This window comes from Oncorhynchus tshawytscha, linkage group LG05 (genome assembly GCF_018296145.1).
Source record: "Oncorhynchus tshawytscha isolate Ot180627B linkage group LG05, Otsh_v2.0, whole genome shotgun sequence".
In the NCBI taxonomy this organism is placed as follows: domain Eukaryota; kingdom Metazoa; phylum Chordata; class Actinopteri; order Salmoniformes; family Salmonidae; genus Oncorhynchus; species Oncorhynchus tshawytscha.
The window spans coordinates 52,029,404-52,050,669 of NC_056433.1; the positions used below are offsets into that span (position 1 = coordinate 52,029,404).

At 44.7% G+C, this 21,266-nt stretch overlaps 1 protein-coding gene across 2 annotated transcripts; it reads right to left on the reverse strand.

The window, feature by feature from the left end:
* Positions 1–535: 535 nt before the first annotated feature.
* Positions 536–14,721, reverse strand: arhgap45b (Rho GTPase activating protein 45b). Of its 2 annotated transcripts, none has more exons than XM_024421289.2 (21): positions 13,830–14,721; positions 11,988–12,399; positions 9,278–9,421; positions 9,055–9,139; positions 7,570–7,642; positions 5,900–6,107; positions 5,714–5,775; positions 5,379–5,570; positions 4,977–5,147; positions 4,598–4,735; positions 4,244–4,440; positions 3,982–4,103; positions 3,764–3,853; positions 3,549–3,650; positions 3,297–3,460; positions 2,938–3,126; positions 2,654–2,791; positions 2,313–2,548; positions 1,930–2,161; positions 1,647–1,761; positions 536–1,517 (listed from the first exon to the last, which is right to left on the reverse strand). In XM_024421289.2, the coding sequence occupies exons 1-21, from the start codon at positions 13,944–13,946 to the stop codon at positions 1,069–1,071; spliced, it is 3,636 nt and encodes a 1,211-aa protein (XP_024277057.1). In that variant the 5' UTR covers positions 13,947–14,721; the 3' UTR covers positions 536–1,068. The 2 variants fall into 2 exon arrangements, with proteins under 2 accessions (XP_024277057.1, XP_024277056.1); XM_024421288.2 differs by lacking the exon at positions 13,830–14,721 and adding an exon at positions 13,145–13,765.
* Between the last annotated feature and the right edge of the window lie 6,545 nt (positions 14,722–21,266).

Below are 21,266 nucleotides of genomic sequence, written 5' to 3' on the forward strand. Positions count from 1 at the left end.
TGTGTCTGCATTGTGATCAGTTTAGCTGGTGCCTCGCTGTATGCAAATTACTTGACAGATATTATTTCAAAATAATATGAATATATTATGACAATACTGCCTTAAGTTAATGCTGCTACCACTCAGTGGAGTTGAAGCCGGTATAATGATTTAAAAGTTTTGACCATTCAGATCTGTTTACACTTGATTGATATCCAGATCAGTGGAGGCTGGTGGTAGGGGCTATAGGACAGGCTCGTTGGAATGGAGCGGTATCAAACATATGGAAACCACGTTTGACTTGGTTCCATTAATTTCAGTCCAGTCATTACAATGGGCCTGTCCTATAGCCCCTACCAGCAGGCTTGACTGATCCAGACAATACATGCCTGACTACCTCAGGTGGTGGTCAGGAAGATGATGATTAAGACAATGTGATCACTACACCTGTTCTTAAAATGTGCCCAATCAGAATGTGGATAAGATCAGGACAAAGGGTTAGCGCCAGGTATTAACGGGGCTATAGTTACAATGAAAGAGCTACAAGGACAAGGCATAACATTTATAATAGCATACTCTTTATTACAAAACATTGACAAAAAGTGATTAAACCGATAATGACAAATCCATCCAACGCAAGGCAAAATTATACAATTTATAAAAACACAAAATGTAAAAATGCATTTTTTTTCAATTTTAGTGCTGAAATAAAACCAGCAGCACTTTAAATACCTGGAATAATTATCGTAGAAATGCATCGCGCACACAAATCACACATACAAGACAAAGATCCCTCACGACTGGACATTATTCAAGCTTTAAAGAGCAACGTCCCTAAAGAAATATTTGAAATACAAACTGGCACAGCGATAATCTAGAAGGTATTTACTTTCCAAATTATTAAGTCACAGCTGGTTAGAACTATAATGAATGATGGCAGAAAACAGCTATAACTAAGTGTCTATGAGGGATGTGCCATGTAGTATATTCAATGCTGACATTCTATACCAAAGCTAAAACCAGGATCCATCCTCTTGAAGTACATATAAAACTTTAACTTCATATATCATGCAATTCCAGTAAAGACTTTCAGTGAGGTTGACACATTGCACAGGTCGTGTTTACACAAACTCTGGCTCCCTGTCCCTCGGCACCAAACTGAGATTCGCTCCACACATGGCCCAGAACATAGTTGTTGGACTGATTCATGTTGAGCTCAGCCAGGGAGATGCTCAGCTCTTGCTCAGACACCTCCAGGTCCGGGGGCTCGCTGTCTGGGGGCTCAGGGGGGTCGTGTTCCGAGGCATCGGGACCAGGACTCTCCTGGTCTTGGTCTGGTTCCGGGTCGGTCTGGGGTACAGACTGGCTGGAGAGTTCCAGACTATCCCTGCAGTTCAGTTGGTCATCCTCTGTGCTGACCTCGCTCTCCTGTTTGACCAGGCAGTGTGGGTGGTGTGTGGACCCCCTCCCAGTCTCATCCAGCTCTGAGTCAGAGTCCACAATCTGCTCACTGGAGCTCAGGGAACCTGGAAAACTTCCTGCATGGAGAAAAAGTTAAGGGCTGTAATGAAGTGGCACTGGTCACCTGGATAAATACAAGTTATAAAGATGTAACTCAAATCAAACGTGTAGTAATTCTTCTTCAAATCCATCTAAACACCTCTTACCACAGCCCTCCTCCATCTTGTCAGAGTCTGTTCTGCTCTGTTCCTCTTTGGCTTCCTGTTCCTCTCCTTCAGCTACCACGGCACTGCTGCCCTCCTCAACATCCACACTGACACTCTGCACCAGCAGTGGGAGACAAACAGGAGTTAAAACAGGGAACTTGAGTTCAAACCTTCCAACTCTGGTATTGGTTGAGCTATTGGGTGTGGCTGAAATGAAAGCATTCACATTCTTCCTGTATGTTACAAATATTATTAACCGTCAGGCAGACACACAAAAACACACCTGTTGGATGGAGATGGAGGATGGGCGACTGCTGGTGCTAGAGGATTTGGACTGGAAGATGGCTGTGTAGAAGACGATGAGAGTCTCTATGATGCGGGCCTGGTGGGGGTAGTCCACTAGAGAGGACAGGGACACTGTGGCCCCTGTGGGCCGGGGCCTTATCAGAGAGGGGCCAAACACGATGCCCAGGTTACTGGGACTCATCTTATTGTCCTGCTCCAACTCCGCAATCCTGACGTCAGAGATGGGGAAGAACGATGATATGACGGAGGTTTAAACAAGTAATACATGATCACAGTTGTGAATCCTCTTTTGTAATGATCTGTGTCAGGTAAAAAAAAAAAGTGAGTAGGCAATGTAGTATGCTCTTCTGAGCTGCTCACCTGCGCAGGTGACGTACGATGTAGCGCAGCGTGGCTACGTTAGCCTTGGGCAGCTCTTTCACCAGCTCCCTAAGTCTATCCACCACAGCCAGGACCGCTGGGTCCGTATCTGGTCCTAGGTCCACCAGCTCTGGCCCCTTCCCCGTCCCGGCCTCCCCTCCCTCAGTTTGCAGGCTCTCCTTGGCTAACCCCATGAGGCTGTTGTACAGGCGGAACGGCATGATGGGCTCTGGAAGCTGTAGAGGACAGAGCGGGAGATTTTTTCGTTTGTAGCCATCTTATCCAAAGACAACCCATGATAAGTGCAAATAAATATGGAGGCTGAAACAGCTACAAGGTACCTGTCGGAGGTAGAGCTTGAGGACGTTGCTGATGTCATGGGGGGAACACTGCGAGAGTTCCACTAGTTCCTTGCCATTCTCAAAGGCCTGACACAGCTTCTCTACACGAGTCTTCACCCCATTTACTCTGTAGATGCCCTGCAGAGAGAGATGGAGACCAATGGGGAAGAGAGGGAAAATGTTATTGAGAGAAGGATAGAGAAGGAGAAAGAAAACAATGCATTCATACAGCCAACCATTACACACCTTTCAAGAAACAGACCCTTCATACCCCGTTCCCTCACCTTCGTCTTCAGGGCTCGTCTCTCGATCTCCGAAATGCACTTAGTGATGATGAATGGGATGCTGTCAGAGCTGCCGCTGGACACCTGGGAGAAGTCTCGGCCGAACAGCTGGAGTCTACCCTGCAGTTTCTTATGACCACACTGGATGGCTAACGTCTCCAGACACCGCTTATGACATGCCAGGAAACACTGGTATAGAGGACAAGGGGCATACAGTCGGTCAAGAGGTTAGAGGTCAGGATGATAACCAATGAAAGTCAGAGATGTCATTCACACAGAAAAACAGACGTAATCAGCTAATCAAGCAGCCAAAGTCTATTGCTTTCAAAGGTGACGAATGAGATGGTCTTATCTCTCACCTCCTCACACTCTGCTCCCTGGAAGTACACGTAGCTGTCGCACTCCCGACACTTGGACGGGGTGCGGAGTTTACGCAGCCGATGAGTCTGGGCGGCTTTGGAGAGCCCAATGTTACGGAAAGGTCCGGTTGGAACCGCAATCTCAGGCTCCATGCCATTTATGTCTGCAGATGAAGATTGATGGATAAATTGATAAATGCATGAATTATGTAATAATTGGCAAACAGAGAGGAGGTAGACCTCCGGTCTTACTTGGTGCTTCGAAGGAGGCCACGTTCCCGTCCTTCTCATCTGGATCCTCGTTGGACGACATGGTCCCGGTGGAGGAGGTGCGTGCCATTTTACTGATGTCACCTAAAACGTACAAAACAATAACACACACATACACAGCTACAGCACTGCAGGAGATGGAGGGAGACATAGAGATACATAGAGAGACATAGAGAGACAGACAGAGAAAGCCTTACCTGAACTGGTGGTAGGAGATTCCAGGCCACCTTCCCCTTCTACACTGTCTGCATCACTCACTGTAGAACCCCACGATTTGTGGCCTTGTCCTGGGAAGGGGACACAAGGTTATCATGGACAGCACAAATACCTCATGTAGGTCTACATTGTTTGGTCTTGCATGGTGAGACGGCACAAGACAGTAAGAACCGCATCAATATCATACAAAATGACATACTCTTTCTGGCGTTTTCAGCGCTAAGGTCCTCCCCTGTCGTGGTCTCTCCGGTGCTGGGTTGACCCTCAGAGCTGCTCTGCTGGTCTGTGTTGAAGCTGTCATTAAGGGGTCGAGCTGGATGCCTGAATTAACAGATATAAAACCAGTCAAAAACATGATACTAATGTAAATCTATTACCTCTTATTTATTACTTGGTGTAAAGTGACCGAGTGCCCATAGACACCTAACAAACCAAAAGCTTTGAGGCTAGGAGTGACTCACTGTGTGGAGGCTGCAGTGGCAGTGTAGGGCTCAAACTGGTAGGTGACCTCAGGCTCCTCAGTGAGCTGCAGATCTCTGACGTGGGCAGCGTACTGCTGTCCCGGGTCATACAGCTTACTGCTCTCACACAGAGTCTGGTAGTGGACCGGCAACACCACCGTCTGCATGTGCATTATCTGGTAGTACGAGATGGTGGCCTGGAGGGAAGGAGAGGAATGGTTTAGTCATGTGGTGGAGAAGAAGGTTTAGCTTACATTCCATCACAGGGAGTGCAAGGAGTGGAACGTAAGCTAAACAGACTGGCCGCCAGGCGAAGGCGCGCTGAACAAATTGTCTGCGTGTGTGCGTACTGACCGAGCGCAGTGTCTGGTCACTCTGTTTGATGACCTCCTGCAGCAGTCGGAGCACATTGACCTTGACGTGTTCCAGCTCCTGCTGCTGGGTGGTGGCGTCTGCTATACATGTCCTGTAGGTGGCCTCTGCCTCTTCAGCCTGAACACACACACGGTGGTCAATTCTCAGCTAGGCTAATGGCATACATACTCAATGAAATATGGCCATCGGCTTTGACAACGTCTTGCAGTCATTCTGCTTTTTAGCAGATTTCCCCAGAGAAGCGAGGGAGAGAAGAGACTAGGCGAGACATGGAGAGGAGAGATGGGGGAGGTGAGATGAGTAGAAGAGTGAAGAGGAGAGAGAATGGAGGAAAAACAACATATGCAGTGATGGGGACCTTGTTGCGAGCATCTTCCTCCACTCGTAACTTTTTGCCCAGAGACTTGGTGGTAGAACCTCCTCCATCCTCCTCTGCGGCTCTGCTAGCAGCTGCTTTGGCCTTGTCGTGCTCCTCACAGCGAGCCATGTAGGCATGCTTGGCCTTTCGCAGGTTAGACTCACATTCCATCTGGATCCCAAACACATAGGTACACAGAATCAGTCTTTGGGTACAAATTGGGCAACATCTTGAGAGAGAAAACAAAGTTGTTTCTTTTAATAGATACTTTATGTTGATTTATTGTCAAATCATTCTCAAAACGGTAAAACATGTATACCTGTAAACTTCATGGCAATGTGAGAGAGATAATATAAATAGAGAGATAACATACTGCATAAATAGCACTAGCAAGGAACTGACCAGTTTCCTCTTGGCACGGTACCACTGTTCCTTGACCTCCTTGCGTTTCTTCTCATGCTCGTGTTTACGCTGCATCAGAGGCTGTAGGAAGGTCTGGTTGTGCAGTGTGGTGGCGGCCTGCTGCATCCCACTGCTCTGCTCCAAGTCCTGCTCCAGAGCCAGAGAGTAGATGGAGTAGAAGGGCATGTGGGGCTGAGAGATAGGGAGTGGTGAGAGGGGAAATAGCATTGTCATCACAGGAGCCTCTTGAATTGGATGTAATCATTTTGACGAGAGTGAATTGGGTATTCCTTTCCTTAACGCCTACTACAAAATACAATATCACTAGGGCTTACATGTGTGATGCTGTGCTTGCTGGACTGGTACAGTCTTTGTAAGCCCTTGGCAAACTCCACCTCTGGATGGTGAAAGATACATGGGTGAATCAACAAATCAATAATACATTACATTCAGGTTATAAGAGTCAACCTAAATCTCCACTATTATGTGTAGGGAACTGTCTGCGGTGTGTGTCTACCCACCCAGTGAGGTCCTCTTCTCCACGTAGCTCATCAGGTCCTTCATGTATTTAGAGATGGTCTTAGCGTAGGCCAGAGCAGAGTCCACTCCCCCTTCACTACGCTGCAGCATGATGTCCACCTCCTCAGCCCGGCCAAAGTCCTGCAGGTCACTCCTCATCTGAGCTCCCTCTAGCCCATGACCCGACACCCCGTACAGGTTCTCCATAGACTGGACACGCAGAGAGAAAGAGTTTCAGACCACTCAAGAATACTGTGGAACAGTACCTTATTCTGTACTATGTAGCAGAAATTCCAATTCAATTATTGAATTCAATCATGAATTGAAGAGCTTATGTTGAATTCTAATTTCAACAATCTTCAAGTTATGAAATGGGAATAGAATTGGAATGAGACTGTTTATTTTAAATGAAATTGTGAAAACATTTGATCTTTGTAATTGAATTGGAATTCAATATTTTTGCATTTCCCAGTTATTGGAATGAATGCACTTAGTATAAAAACAATTAACTGCAGGATTTGTTTTTAATCATTTCAACATGTATTTATATATTTCCAATAAAGCTAGGATGTCTGAACAGTTCCATGATCAGCCTGAAAGCCTTAATAAGGAATTGAATTCTTGGAAATGACGTAACATTGGAGTTGAGAGGAATTTAATTTTCTGAATTCAAAGACTAACCTTGAATTAAATGGAATTTACAGAGAGAATTTGTGGAATTAACCCCAACTCTGCTATATAGTATATTATAAACTGGGTGCTTCGAGTCTTGAATGCTGATTGGCTGACAGCCGTGGTATATCAGACCGTATACGACAAGACATGCATTTTTACTGCTCTAATTATGTTAGTAACCAGTTTATAATAGCAATAAGGCACATCGGGGTTTGGGGTATATGGCCAATATACCACGGCTAAGGGCTGTGTCCAGCAACTCCGCGTTGCACATAAGAGCAGCCTTTAGCCGTGGTATATTGACCAAATACCACACCTCCTCGGACCTTATTGCTTAATTATTCGGTACACCGTGTTTACCAGAGCCAATACAAATAATGATGGAACAGAGCAATGCCAAGTGGCATCTCAGGGATGGGCATGTACAATTGAATGATGGATATTAAATACTGCACAATTTAAAACACTTGCTCCCTCATCCCCCCCTTCCCCAAAACACGTGTAAATATTGGACTATAAATCTCACCTTCCTGTTTTATACTTCTGCTAAAATATTTATTATATTCTACTGAGCCATTTACTTTATGTTCAAATTCTTATCTTTCATTATTTGTTGTAGCAACATCGAGAAGGAACGTGCAAGTAAGTATCCTGTACATATGACTAATACAAACTTGAAACTTCCAATGGAAATAGGATTTGGCACATAGACTGTAGGCAATAACCCCCCAGTGTGTGTGTGCAGGCCTGTTGAATTCAGTGTGTCAGTATTGGAGCTGCATTGATAAATGAGATAGAAGGAACTGTGTTATGTGGAGTCTCAGAGGCGGCCTGTGTGTGTTGTTATAACAGGAGAGCGAGGGAGAGGAACAGGCAGAGATAAAGACACACTGTGTCACTGCCAGGAAGCTGGCCTTGCTGCCCACAAACATCCGCTCTGAGAGCCGACACCTCCTGCCACATGCACACCAAGAAAGCCAAATTAACCCCCACTCACCCTGCTCTTCTCGGTTGGCAGCAGGGACAGTAGGGTACTGCTGTCCACCTCCCCCATCAGCAGCTCTGACACACTGAGGAGGACAGAGAGAGGGCATTACACCGACAGTACTTCCATCAGAGATGGAGAGAGAGGAAGGACTAAAAAAAAAAAAAAAGGGAAAATGTGTAGATCAAATAGGATTTGATCGGTTAAAGCAATGTGAAGGGTACATGTCGGGTTCTTTCCGCTACTGGTGGTCATGGAAAGAAAAGGAAACTAGGAAAGGAGACAAGGAGAGAGAAAAAACATCAGGAAGTGGTTGATGCCAGGCTCTGTGCAATCGCACCGGCCATATAACTTCCTCTCTGTCTTCTTTGCCCTGTTGGGGTTGTATGTACTGTGCATGGCCAGGAAGTAAACAAGCATTCTTTTGAATTATGTATGTATATTCCTATTTACAATTTTAAAATAGACATAAAATAGACATATCAGAGCATATGTTTTAGCTTGGCAGTATGTGGCTGGGAGTTAAAGCATTTTTTTCACATGATCCATTAAATTTTGACAAATGTGTCTGGGTAAGCGTCATCTAATATTTACTAAATATTTTTATCTGGACACTTCCTGTTGAACTGGAATTTTTCCTTATTGTAGGCTACTACTTTTACCACTTCTAGTCTTAATCTTTACTTCACTACTCACTGTTTAGCACATGACCTCACATGTGAATCTTTAAAAAGATAGATGGGGCTGGCTTAAGAGGGTGTGAACAATGCTGAATGGTTGTAGACAAAGGAGAGCTCTCCAGTAGGTACCAATAATTCAAAGGCCATTTTCTCAAAAAGTGAGTTTACAAGTTCATCAACATTCAAAGCAGAATTACTTTCCCATTGTTCCTCAAATGCAGTGTATGAGATACCATTTTGTAGCACCGAGTCTCTATTTTTATCCAATGTAAAAAAAAAAAACACACAATTTCAAAATGTTACAACAAAAGACTTATTTGAGCCAGTTGGTCGCAAATGTATTATTTTTTTGAGTGATATGTTTGCATCCAAACAACCTACACATTGTATCCGAGGATAGAAGCAACTTTTCTCTGTCTCTAGATAATCTGTTGAGACAACAGACGCCAAATGTCTGCGTTTTGGTTTTGTGTCCTAGGTTACGGAAGAGAAGAAAACCACCACTACACTTCCTGTTTTCTACTGAGCCACATGCAAATGTGTCACTGTGTTTTTTGCTCTAAGCTCCACTTCTCTATCGCACATATGCACACACACGTACATTGTACTTCTACAGTTCTACTGTCGTCATACACCACCACCCCAACCTGACCACTGAGGACACATGGTCATGTCCCATTACTCTGCACCAGAGAATAAAAAGTCAAAAGAGCATTGTGACACACAGTGTCAGCTTTGGTTTATTCCAGGATCCATGAAATACTTGTTACTAGCTCATGACAATACATACTGAGAAACGGATGTACCAAATACTTACCTGCTACTAAAAGCAACTGCAATGGTTTCAATGGCCTTCTCAAAGTCCTTCTTTTCTGTGTCATTACAAGTCTCATAGTGAAATCCTGCAATCAAAATAATGAATGTGTTCATTCTAGGCCATTTTAACTCATTGACTTTGTGCTAAAAATTGACTTTTTGCTAAAAATTGACTTTTTGACCCTAGGTAGTAGACCACTGATTGGTCCAGCCAGTGGTCTTACCTTTAACCTTAGATATGAGTTTGCCTGCAGCAGTAAGGGTCTCCACAGTGTTGAGGAGAGGGTAGGTGCTGATGACCTGTCGTAGGACCCTCAGGACCTCTCCCAGGCACTCATGGGCCAGAGGGCGACGGTTCTCCTGCTTGTCTACAGACAGAGAGAGCAAAAGAGACGGGACAGTCAGAGACACAGACAGGAGAGACATGGATCCTGTGCCATTCCTAATACACAGCACTCCACTTGTCTACAGCCACACACAAAGCGGACCGAGCCTAACCTACCATTTTGTACATCTATCGAGTACTAGTTACAACCGGAAGTGATAGGGTTGGTGTTGGGGAGATAGAAGGCTGTGTCTGAGGTCTGTGACGGGGCTCACCGTCACAACACGGAATCCATATAACATGGAGATCATCTTTATAGACAGACTATTAGGGTTGGTCACAGTATTAGAGGTCATTACAGGTTATTAGAGGTTGAGAGGGAGTGATTCATGACCAATCTCTGGACATCATGAATAGTAACACGGACGGCAGACAGACGGGTTGTAGGGACAGCTTTGATGTCAGCAGTGACGTCTGCAGGCCACTTCCTCTTGTCTCTCTCTCACAGACAGCAGATCCTTTGGCCGGTAGAGCCCTCCTTCCTCCTCTTTTCCCCTGTGGCCCTCCATCTCAATGTCCATGTCTGTCAAAGTGGCTGGCCCATGGAATGGGACCAGGAGGCCATAGAGGGTGGACTAATTAGAGGGCATGTCAGAAGGAGGATGATAAAAGGCTCCAAGACGCTTACTATAGAAACTGAAACTGGCTAAATGAACATGTGGCATTATGTGACTGTGTGCATAGACTTGTCAATTTAGTTCCTGGATAATCTCGTATCAAATATATTTCAGTTTTAGATGGTTGTGGTTCGTCAGAATTTAATTCAGAGATTCATAACTTAAGTTATCCTGTCTCAGCCTCCAGTATTTATGCTGCAGTAGTTTATGTGTCGGGGGGCTAGGGTCAGTTTGTTATATCTGGAGTACTTCTCCTGTCCTATTCGGTGTCCTGTGTGAATTTAAGTGTGCTCTCTCTCTAATTCTCTCTTTCTTTCTCTCTCTCTCAGAGGACCTGAGCCCTAGGACCATGCCTCAGGACTACCTGACATGATGACTCCTTGCTGTCCCCAGTCCACCTGGCCGTGCTGCTGCTCCAGTTTCAACTGTTCTGCCTTATTATTATTGGACCATGCTGGTCATTTATGAACATTTGAACATCTTGGCCATGTTCTGTTATAATCTCCACCCGGCACAGCCAGAAGAGGACTGGCCATCCCACATAGCCTGGTTCCTCTCTAGGTTTCTTCCTAGGTTTTGGCCTTTCTAGGGAGTTTTTCCTAGCCACCGTGCTTCTACACCTGCATTGCTTGCTGTTTGGGGTTTTAGGCTGGGTTTCTGTACAGCACTTTGAGATATCAGCTGATGTACGAAGGGCTATATAAATAAATTTGATTTGATTTAAGGGAGCACATCATTTCAGATATTGACCATGTGATAGGTTCAAACGGGGAGGTTAATCTCAGAACATCACAAGGATGGGCTGGAAGCAGTCTTGTGGTATTGACGGTGTCACAGGTCAGACTAACGCAGTGGATTATGTGAGGGGGAAGTCTGAACGAGGTCGCTCTGCCATGCATCATTGCTTCCTGTTTAGATTAATACGACAGTCACGGGGGGGGTTCCAAAGTGAGACCATTTGTTGGCCTGACTCTCTCAAGCTGAAATTGTTACATCACTTGTTGCACATCTTGTATTTTATTGCAACAATAAAATAAATTACACATTATCAGCCTGCCTCATTAAAAAAATCCTTGATCTGAGGTAACTATGACTGTTTTTGGGCCGAATTCATTTTTGCAGAAAAACCGTTGGACCAGCCATTTTGCTTGAGTACAGACAGAAATTGCAGTAAACAGGAGACTGGTTTCCTGCTGGAGTGTGGTCGCTGTTACATCTCGAGCAAGAGAACTGGGTTGCTTGTGCAAAGCCAGCCAGCCCGCCCTTCCCCTCCCACACGCAACACGTGGTGAACAGGAGGGGTGAGGAGGGGAACCAAAACAGCATTGTTCTGAGCGCATGCTAACATGTGGCGCATCAGGTAGGAGTAGTGGAGAATTTAGACATCCACACAGAGAACAATAAGACTGGGAAACAATAGCAGATGGTCACGATGCAGCCAAAAGCAATCCCAATAACAAAGGCATATCATAATAGTAATACATCTAGCAGACTTTTATCCAAAGCGACTTACAGTCATGTGTGCATACATTTTATATACGGGTGGTCCCAGAAATCAAAACCCACTATATCCTGGCACTGCAAGCTCCACATTCTACCAATGGACCTACAGAGGACCACTCAATCATGTGCACAATGAAATATCTGACTAGAGTTCTGAAGATAAGTTGTCCCATCTATAAGCTCTTATGCCTCTCTAACAGTCTTAGAGGAGCCAAATGAATAACAAGACTCCAGAGACTGACCATAGCAGTTGGTTAACTGTATTTTGAAAAGGTCCCACCCCCTGCCCCCCTTTACAATCTAAAGTGCTTTGAGCATTGGAGAAGCACCATGTTCAAACATGGCCTTTGTGTCCTCTACCTCTCTCAGAGCTAAACCTTAGCCAGACAAAGGAGAAGTGCATAAACCTGTGAACCTATATCCACTCACCTTCCCCCAATACAACGTCCTTCAACTTCTCTACGGCCTCAGCAAAGCGGGCCACATTACTTAACAGAGAGGGGATGTCCTCCACCTCGATGGCCATGCTCTCTGAGCTGTCTTGGGGGGTGGTGGGGGTGATAGCCCCCTTTCCCTGGCCCTTGGTGAACACCCATGAGTGGATAGGGAACCCCGCGGCGCTGGCATGACGGCTGAGGCCGGTGGGCCTCTTCATGGTGGCCCCTGGGGTCGGGCAGCCCACCCCCACCAGCTTGCTGTGCTGGGCATTTGGGGTGCCAGGGCAGGACACGGAGGAGTCCGATGGGGCACCGGGAATGGGGAAGAGGGTGGAGGAGGATGAGGTTGAGGAAGGGGTGGTGTCGATAGCATCACGACGAGGCTGCTCCTGGAGAATAGACAGCTGGGTAAGAGAGAGGAGGGGGAGAGGAGAGGGAGAAGAACTTGTGACATCTGTGGTAACACAAAAACATCAGGACAATAATGTGACTGATATTTTTGGTAGACTGTTGGTAAACAGACAAACAGAGACTTCAACAAGAGCCTGTGTTGTGTAACACTTCCTGACTCAGCTTCTTGCCACACCCTGAAACAGCTCTCCGAAAACAGAAACTCGGGCCACTTTAAGCAACATCAAGTTGTACGGTTTGATGAGACATGACGGAAAAGTTATGAAATCAACTCATCAAGTGTCCCAACTTGTCCATGGACTACAACACACCTAACATAAATTAGTTGATTAAATAATAGCTAAATCAGAGTCTAGCAGTTACAAGTCGTGGATGCAGTGTAGAGGCCTGAAACATACACATCTTAAAGTCTAAACAGTATCAATGGCAGGTGCATGGTGTGGTTATGAAACAGAAAATAGCGGCAGCATCACACCCTGCCAGTAGGAGGCGCAACTAAGACAACAAGAGCAGACCTTGCATCATGTTATTCCAAGAACACCTTTTATGGTACTGTATTCTATACTTGAAAGTGTAGCATACTGTATGAAGCAGATACATGTTTTTATAAAGGGAAATAAGTATTTTAAGGACAGATGTTCTCAAAGCAGTGAGAATAATAACACTAATTCCTTCTCATGAGGAAAATGTATAAACACCTAGGTGGCTAACTGATTCAATTGGTAGTGTTTGACATACCTGTTTGAGCCAGACGTTGGGTCTATTGGGTTGTTTGTCCAATTTGTTCTTGGCTTTAGCCTCCTCTCTCTTAACTCTCTGGCCCGTGGAGTATGGGTTGTAACTATTCTTGCTACCACGTTTAAGCATGGTCTCTGTCCCTATTGTTTTCACATCATCTTTAGCAGGAGTCACTTTTTAAACTAGACTCATCTTGCAGGTGACGAACCAATACTGGCTTACTAACCCACAAAAATATTTTCCAATGAGTGAGAAATGAAAAAAAAAATGAGTCATTCTGCAGACAAAGTTATCAGTGACTAACAGGTTTATTTTGAATTGACTAATCCAACTAGTTTTAAGTATTCATCAACAACGTCCTCAAATATTCAACCAAATATCCCAATAGTGTAACATCTCTCCCCCACTAGGCTACTTTAAATGAATTAAATGATAGGCTACTGTCCATATAAATCACCTAAAATGCTCACCTTTAGCCTTCAAAACACCCCACTAAATATGTCATTGCTGGTCCATAACCTACGATAAGTGAAGTCAATTTAATTGAGGTCAGGTCTAAACAATCTACTGAAGTTTGACATCTGTCATGCTGTCCCCCAACTCCCCTAGCTTCTCAGCAGCGGACAGACAGTATAGGAAATCTGCCTGAGTGACAGGAGGAAATCAGAGATGATGTGCTACTTACTGATGATGAGCTCTGTGGCCCGGGGCTTCCTGCTCGAGTCTTCTTCGAGATGGAAGGGGTTTTTATCAATTCCCTTTTCTTTCGGGAGAACATCTTCAACGTACCTTTGCCGTCCATCCCGACTTCTTTGAAATTCACATACAACCCCCCACCCACCCCCGATTCTCCACTTCTATGGTGCTCTGCCAGTTTACAGGCGCTGCTGTTCCATCAGTCCCAAGCTTCAGCCACGCTTTCTGCTGCCTCGCTACCACACATTGAGCGTAGAAGCTCACTGACAGCTCACCACAAACAGTCAGTGCCGCCGCGACATCCGCTCCAGTGTTTTTTTTCTCAAGGGAAGACAAGCGCATGTGATGTATTGCGCTCCATTTGATTGGGGCGCTCGAGGTTTGCAATACAATGTCTATAAAACATTTTTACAGAACATTTCTATAGTAAACCAGTCGAGTACAACGTATTCGATGCCTCCAATAATAGTTAAATAGCTCCAACACCGATTGAGAATGCCTCACTATCCGATACTGTCAGAAGGGTCTGGCAGCAGTCCTGGGCTGCGTACAGTACGATTTATGTTCTGTAACGTTCAATTGAACGGAAAGGGTACTGTACTGAACGACCAATTGAAAAACGAGGAGGTTGTGGGTTTGAAAAACGCTGTCAGCATGGCCACTGCCCTTTACATACGCCACTCATTGCCTCAAGACACGCCTTGCAGCACCCACCAAACGGGAGCAAACGTACCTCAACGTCCGTTCAAGAAGGTTGTGTGGAAACGTGCCATTCAGTACAAATCAAGCGAACTGAATGCACCTATAGTCGGACTGGAACTCACTTATATCGCCGTGTTCCAGAGAATCAAAACCGTAATGTATATTAGGTCAATTGTGACTGGCTGACGGATTTACAAATAACAATAACAATGAGTAGTTATTTATGATGCAAGGTTATTTGTATATCAGTCAGTCGGCAGTCGCCTGCAATGTTCAACAAGCACAGTGTAGTCATAAAAAACGGAAATGAGTTGGCATTTTCTACCTCTGGTCATAGCCGCGGGAAGTAGGGGATAAAATAAAACATATATACTGAACAAAAATATAAATGCAACATATAAAGTGTTAGTCCCATGTTTCATGAGCTGAAATAAAAGATCCCATAAATGTTCCATAAGCACAAAAAGCTTATTTCTCTCAAATGTTGTGCACAAATGTGTTTACGTTCCTGTTTGCGTGCATTTCTCCTTGCCAAAATAATCCATCCACCTGACAGGTGTGGCATATCAAGAAGCTGAATAAACGGCACGATCACTACACAGGTGCACCTTGTGCTGGGAACTTTTTTTTTTTAAACTCTAAAATGTGCAGCTTTGTCACACAACACAATGCCACAGATGTCTCAAGATTTGAGAGAGTGTGCAATTGGCATTCTGACTGCAGGAATGTCCACCAGAGCTGTTGACAGAGAATTGAATGTTATTTCTCTACCATAAACCGCCTCCAACGTTGTTTTAGAGTCCAACCGGCCTCAAAACCTCAGACCATTTGTAACCACCCCAGCACAGGACATCCAAATCTGGCTTCTTCACCTGTGGGATCGTCTGAGACCAGCCACCCAGACAGCTGATGAAACTGTGGTTTGCACAACCCAAGAATTTCTACACAAACTGTCAGAAACCGTTTCAGGAAAGCTTATATGTGTTCTCGTCTTCCTCACAAGGGTCTTGACCTGACAACAGTTCGACTTCAGTCGGCAAATGCTCACCTTCGGTGGCCACTGTCATGCTGTAGAAGTGTGCTCTTCATGGATGATTCCCAGTTTCAACTGTATCGGGCAGTTGGTATGACATCGTGTGGGCGAGCAGTTTGCTGATGTCAACGTTGTGAACAAAGTGCCCCATGGTGTTGGTGGGGTTATGGTATGGGCAGGCATAAACTACGGACAATGAACACAATTGCATATTATTGATGGCAATTTGAATGCACAGAGATATCGGAGATATCGTGACGAGATCCTGAGGCCCATTGTTGTGCCATTCATCCACCGCCATCACATGTTTCAGCATGCAGGATCTGTATACAATTCCTGGAAGCTGAAAATGTCCAAGTTGTTACATGGTCTGCATACCCACCAGACATATCAACCATTGAGCATGTGTGAGATGCTCTGATCGACATGTATGACAGCATGTTCCAGTTTCCACCAATATCCAGCAACTTCGCACAGCCATTGAAGAGGAGTGGGACAACATTCCACAGATCACAATCAAGAGCCTGATCAACTGTATGCCAAGGAGACGTGTCGCAGCATGAGGCAAATGGTGGTCATACCAGATACTGACTGGTTTTCTGATCTACGCCTCTACCTTTGTTTTAAGGTATCTGTGACCAACAGAAGCATATCTGTATTCCCAGTCAGGGGGAAATCCATATATTAGCACCTAATGCATTTATTTCAATTGATTGACTTCCTTATGAACTGTAACTCAGTAAAATCTTTGAAATTGTTGCATGTTGCATTTATATTTTTGTTTTGTGTATATATTTTTTTATTCTCACAAAAGCAGTGCACTGGGACTTTAAACTCCTGTATTAGTGGACCTATGTGTGCAGTGCAGGAAACATGTATCTTTCTCACAAAATAGTGCACTGGGCCTTTACTACGGCAGTATTCAGGGCTGGTCCTGGCCATTCAGGGCTGGTCCGCCACAAGGAGTTGCTAGAGCACGGTGAGCCAAGGAAATTCCTCTGGCCAAACCCTCCCCTAACCCGGACGATGCTGGCCCAATTGTATGCCACGCCATGGAGCTCCTGGTCACTGCCGGCTGGGACACTGCCTGGGATCGAACCCAAGGCTGAAGCGGTGCCTCAGCACTGCGATGTAGTGCCTTAGACCGCTGCACCACTCAGGAAATGTCGCCCTCTTTAATCTTCCTCCATAGACCGCCGCCTTTAACCCTGCCTAATAAGTGAGCCAGCCTTGCCTGTATTAGAGGATCAATATAGCCCTCTGCTGCACTGGAAACATTTTCTCTCTCTCACAAAAGAAGTGCACCGTCTGCAACGAGGGGGACCTCGGACTTTCTCATCCAATGGGTTTTGGGAAGGAGGCAAGGACAGAAAGAGGACGCGAGGAGTATACAATTGAGATTCTCCCTTTGTCGCAAAGGTGGAAAGGCAGGTGGGAAGAGGCGAGATCAGGTGGGAACATTCTAGCCAATGAGATGTCATGTGCGTCCACTTACACTACATGACCGGAAGTATGTGGACACCTGCTTGCCATCTCATTCCAAAATTATGGTCATTAATATGGACTTGGTCCTCCCTTTGCCTCTATAACAGCATCCACTCTTCTGGAAAGGCTTTCCACTAGATGTTAGAACATTGCCGCGGGGACTGGCTTCCATTCAGCCACAAGAGCATTAGCGATTAGGCTTGGCTCGCAGTCGGTGTTCTGGCTCGCAGTCTGTGTTCCAATTCATCCCAAAGGTGTTCGATGGGGTTGAGGTCAGGGCTCTGTGTAGGCCAGTCAAGTTCTTCCACACCGATCTCAACAAACGATTTCTGTATGAACCTCGCTTTGTGCACGGGGCATTGTCATGCTGAAATAGGAAAGGGCCTTCCCCAAACTGTTGCCACAAAGTTGGAAGCACAGAATCATCTGTTGTATGTTGTAGTGTTAAGATTTCTCTTCACTGAAACTAAGGGGGCTAGCCCGAACCATGAAAACAGCCCCAGACCATTATTCCTCCTCCACCAAACTTTACAGCTGGCACTATGCAGTTGGGCAGGTTGCGTACTCCTGGTGTCCGCCAAACCCAGATTCCTCCTGTCAGACGGTGAAGCATGCTTTACACCACTCCAGTGGATACTTGGCATTGCGCATGGTGATTGTAGGCTTGTGAGCGGCTGCTCAGCCATGGAAACCCATTTCATGAAGCTCTCGACAAACTACCACATCGCGGCTGAGCCGTTGTGTGTCCTAGACATTTCCACTTTACAATAACAGCACTTACAGATGCCCGTGGCAGCTCTGGCAGGGCAGAAATTTGAACTGACTTGTTGGAAAGGTGGCATCCGATGACAGTGCCATGTTGAAAGTCACTGAGCTCTTCAGTAAATCCATTCTAATGCCAATGTTTGTCTATGGAGATTGCATGGTTGTGTGCCCGATTTAATACATCTGTTAGCAACGGGTGTGGCTGAAATAGCCAAATCAATTCATTAGAAGGGGTGTCGACATACGTTTGTATATATTGTGTATATCAAATCAAACTTTATTTGCCACATGTGCCGAATACAACAAGTGTAGACCTTACCATGAAATGCTTACCTACAAGCTCTTAACCAACAGTGCATTTCAAGAAGAGTTAAGAAAATATTTACCAAACAAACTAAAGTAAAAAATAATTAAAAGTAACACAATAGCATAAAAATAACGAGACTATATACAGGGGGTGCCGGTACCGAGTCAGTGTGTGGAGGTACAGGCTGGTTGAGGTAATTTGTACATGTACATATCACTAAATTCATAACAACTTAAACATTAAAAAAACATATACTCGATAAAATAAGCCTCACTTAACAAATGAGCAATAAAAAAATGGTTAAACTAATCCAAAACGTTTAGCCTCTTCCTCTCTTCTGGTGCAATCATCCCCACTGCTCCGCATTTGACCCTCTTCACATTCTCACACGCCACCCCCAGTGCTGCCAACTCCAAAGATGATGGATATACTGACAAGGTACATGTCCCTCCGCCCTACAAACGCCCTAATGGGAGTCATTGTCCACAAAGTGGCACAGCGGGCTGTCTAGCTCCCGCCTATCCTTTCTTTGGATTGGTTGATACATCTCATTATTGTAATATTTTTTGAATATTCAATATGTTTATTAAATGTTTTATATTCAATGTGGGATGTTGACAACTTCCGCCTGTATTAATGGAGAGAGATGCTATGCTACTAAGCCTTATGACATGAATGTGCATAGCAGTCTCTAGACAACTCCAATATAAAGTGTTTTTTCTCAAAGTTGCCGGGATGTCACGTGTACGCATTTGACCCTCTTCACAAGCTCACACCTTTAATTTCTCACGCATTCTATTTTCTAATTAATCCAGTGTATATTCAGTGCTCTAACTTTTCAATTGTGCCACCAAATATTTTTTTTATATCAGACTATATGCGCCTGCAATTCTCCATCACCAGCACTGTAACTGCGGCAGCATCACCCGGGAAATCCTCAATTTCCCGGCCACCGCACTGTTAACAGCGGCAGTTTGAAACTTGATTGGTTTAGTAAGGGTCTGGGACCAAGGCGATTGGATACGCGTTTGTAAAGAAACACCCCTCATGATAAGAGTGGAGCAGACCGCAACGGCACACTGGATAGGGATGTTCGTTCTCCACGGAACAAACCCTTACAAAAAAAGAACAAACCCTTACAAAAAAAGAACAAACCCTTACAAAAAAAGAACAAACCCTTACAAAAAAAGATAGCTGCTGTAAAAGTGCAGTAACTACATAGGCTACATTATTATGCAGTCGACTGTGGTATTTTGGACCCGGTAATTTCAGAATTACTGCAGTGTACTGCACTGTAACTGCAGTTAGAATGCAAATTTACTGCAGTAAAAAAAATAGTTATTTTAGAAGCATTATTTGCAGCATACTGCAATTATGCTGCAGTCTACCTACAGTTATTCTAGTGGACTGCAGTTATACTGCACTCTGACTGCAATGTTTTTTCATAAGGAAAGTTTATGATCTCAAGTGTCAAAAGAGCAGCACAGCAACATGTAGCGCTGTTTTGTGCACAATTGTCAACAAATTAATTTGCTGTCACTCCTGTTGCTGTTGCAGAACGCTTCCTTTTGACAGCATATGACAATATTATAGCCTATTACTAGTGATTGAATCCACCACTTTCATGAGCCCAGATCCATAGGCTACATTGTTTACCTTGTTAGGTTCATTAGGCTGTAACATCGAAAAGGCAGCATTCAGTCGGAATTCTGGTAGAGCGACTTGGTTTGGCTCACTGCATTATGAACAGTATTTTTCCCTAACAGATTGTGAACCCAAATGTGTAACTGATTTTAGTGGAGGACAATACATTAAAATATAATTTGAGTTGGGTGTAAGGGCAGATTTAGGCTATGTCATTTTGTCTTTGGGAGATTTTAATATCTGTTTAATTTATTTGGTCTTTCACAATAGCTGATGAAAGTCATTAGAACAAGTAAGAGCAAGTAAAACTAAATGCATGCTCTTCAACTGATTGCTGCCCGCACCTGCCCGCCCGTCCAGCAATAGCTACTCTGGATGGTTCTGACGTAGAATATGTGGACAACTACAAATACCTAGGTGCCTGGTTAGACTGTAAACTCTCCTTCCAGACTCACATTAAGCATCTCCAATCCAAAATCAAATCTAGAATCCGCTTCCTATTTCACAACAAAGCATCCTTCACTCATGCTGCCGAACATATCCTCGTTAAACTGACTATCCTGCCAATCCTTGACTTCGGCGATGTCATTTACAAAATAGCCTCCAACACTCTACTCAGCAAATTGGATGCAGTCTATCACAGTGCCATCCGTTTTGTCACCAAAGTCCCATATACTACCCACCACTGCAACCTGTATGCTCTCATTGGCTGGCCTTGGCTGCATATTCGTCGCTAAACCCACTGGCTCCAGGTCATCTATAAGTCTATGCTAGGTAAAGCCCCGCCTTATCTCCGCTCACTGGTCACCATAGCAACACCCACCCGTAGCACATGCTCCAGCAGGTATATTTCACTGGTCACCCCCAAAGCCAATTCCTCCTTTGGCCGCCTTTCCTTCCAGTTCTCTGCTGCCAATGACTGGAACGAATTGCAAAAATCTCTGAAGCTGGAGACTCACATCTCCCTCACTAACTTTAAGCACCAGCTGTCAGAGAAGCTCACAGATCACTGCACCGGTACATAGCCCATCTGTAAATAGCCCATCCAACTACCTCATCCCCATACTGTTATTTAATTTGATTTAATTTGCTCCTTTGCACCCCAGTATCTCTACTTGCACATTCATTGGAATCCAAGATGGCGTAGCAGTGCAGACGTGGTTTGTTGTCCTCTCGTTTACTTTTTGTATTTTTCGTCTTTTATTTTTCAATCTCTTTTCCCATTTTTAAATTAAATATACCTTCTGGTAACCCACCTCACTCAATGTGACACGGATCCACTATTTGTTTTAAACCCTATAGCCAAAACTTTAATCAGAAGGTAGCCAACTAATTAGCTAAGTTACTAGCTATTTAGTCATTGTTAGCCATTGCTTGCGGCCTTTACCCTCTGCTCAGGCGGCAGCCGTTTCTTTTAGCCTGGATAAATCCTACCAGCCTCGAACTGTTTTACTCCACTACAACGCAAGATTCCTGTTGTAAAACCTGGA

What these genes read in the sequence shown, in the direction of transcription:
- arhgap45b (XM_024421288.2), bottom strand. Translation starts at nt 13,273, where the DNA reads ATGCTTAAACGTGGTAGCAAGAATAGTTACAACCCATACTCCACGGGC. An exon ending in ACCGTGCCAAGAGGAAACTG is followed by an intron (nt 5,148 to 5,378) that starts GTCAGTTCCTTG and finishes TTTGGGATCCAG; the next exon opens with ATGGAATGTGAGTCTAACCT. An exon ending in CGCTGAAAACGCCAGAAAGA is followed by an intron (nt 3,854 to 3,981) that starts GTATGTCATTTT and finishes TCCCCTTCCCAG; the next exon opens with GACAAGGCCACAAATCGTGG.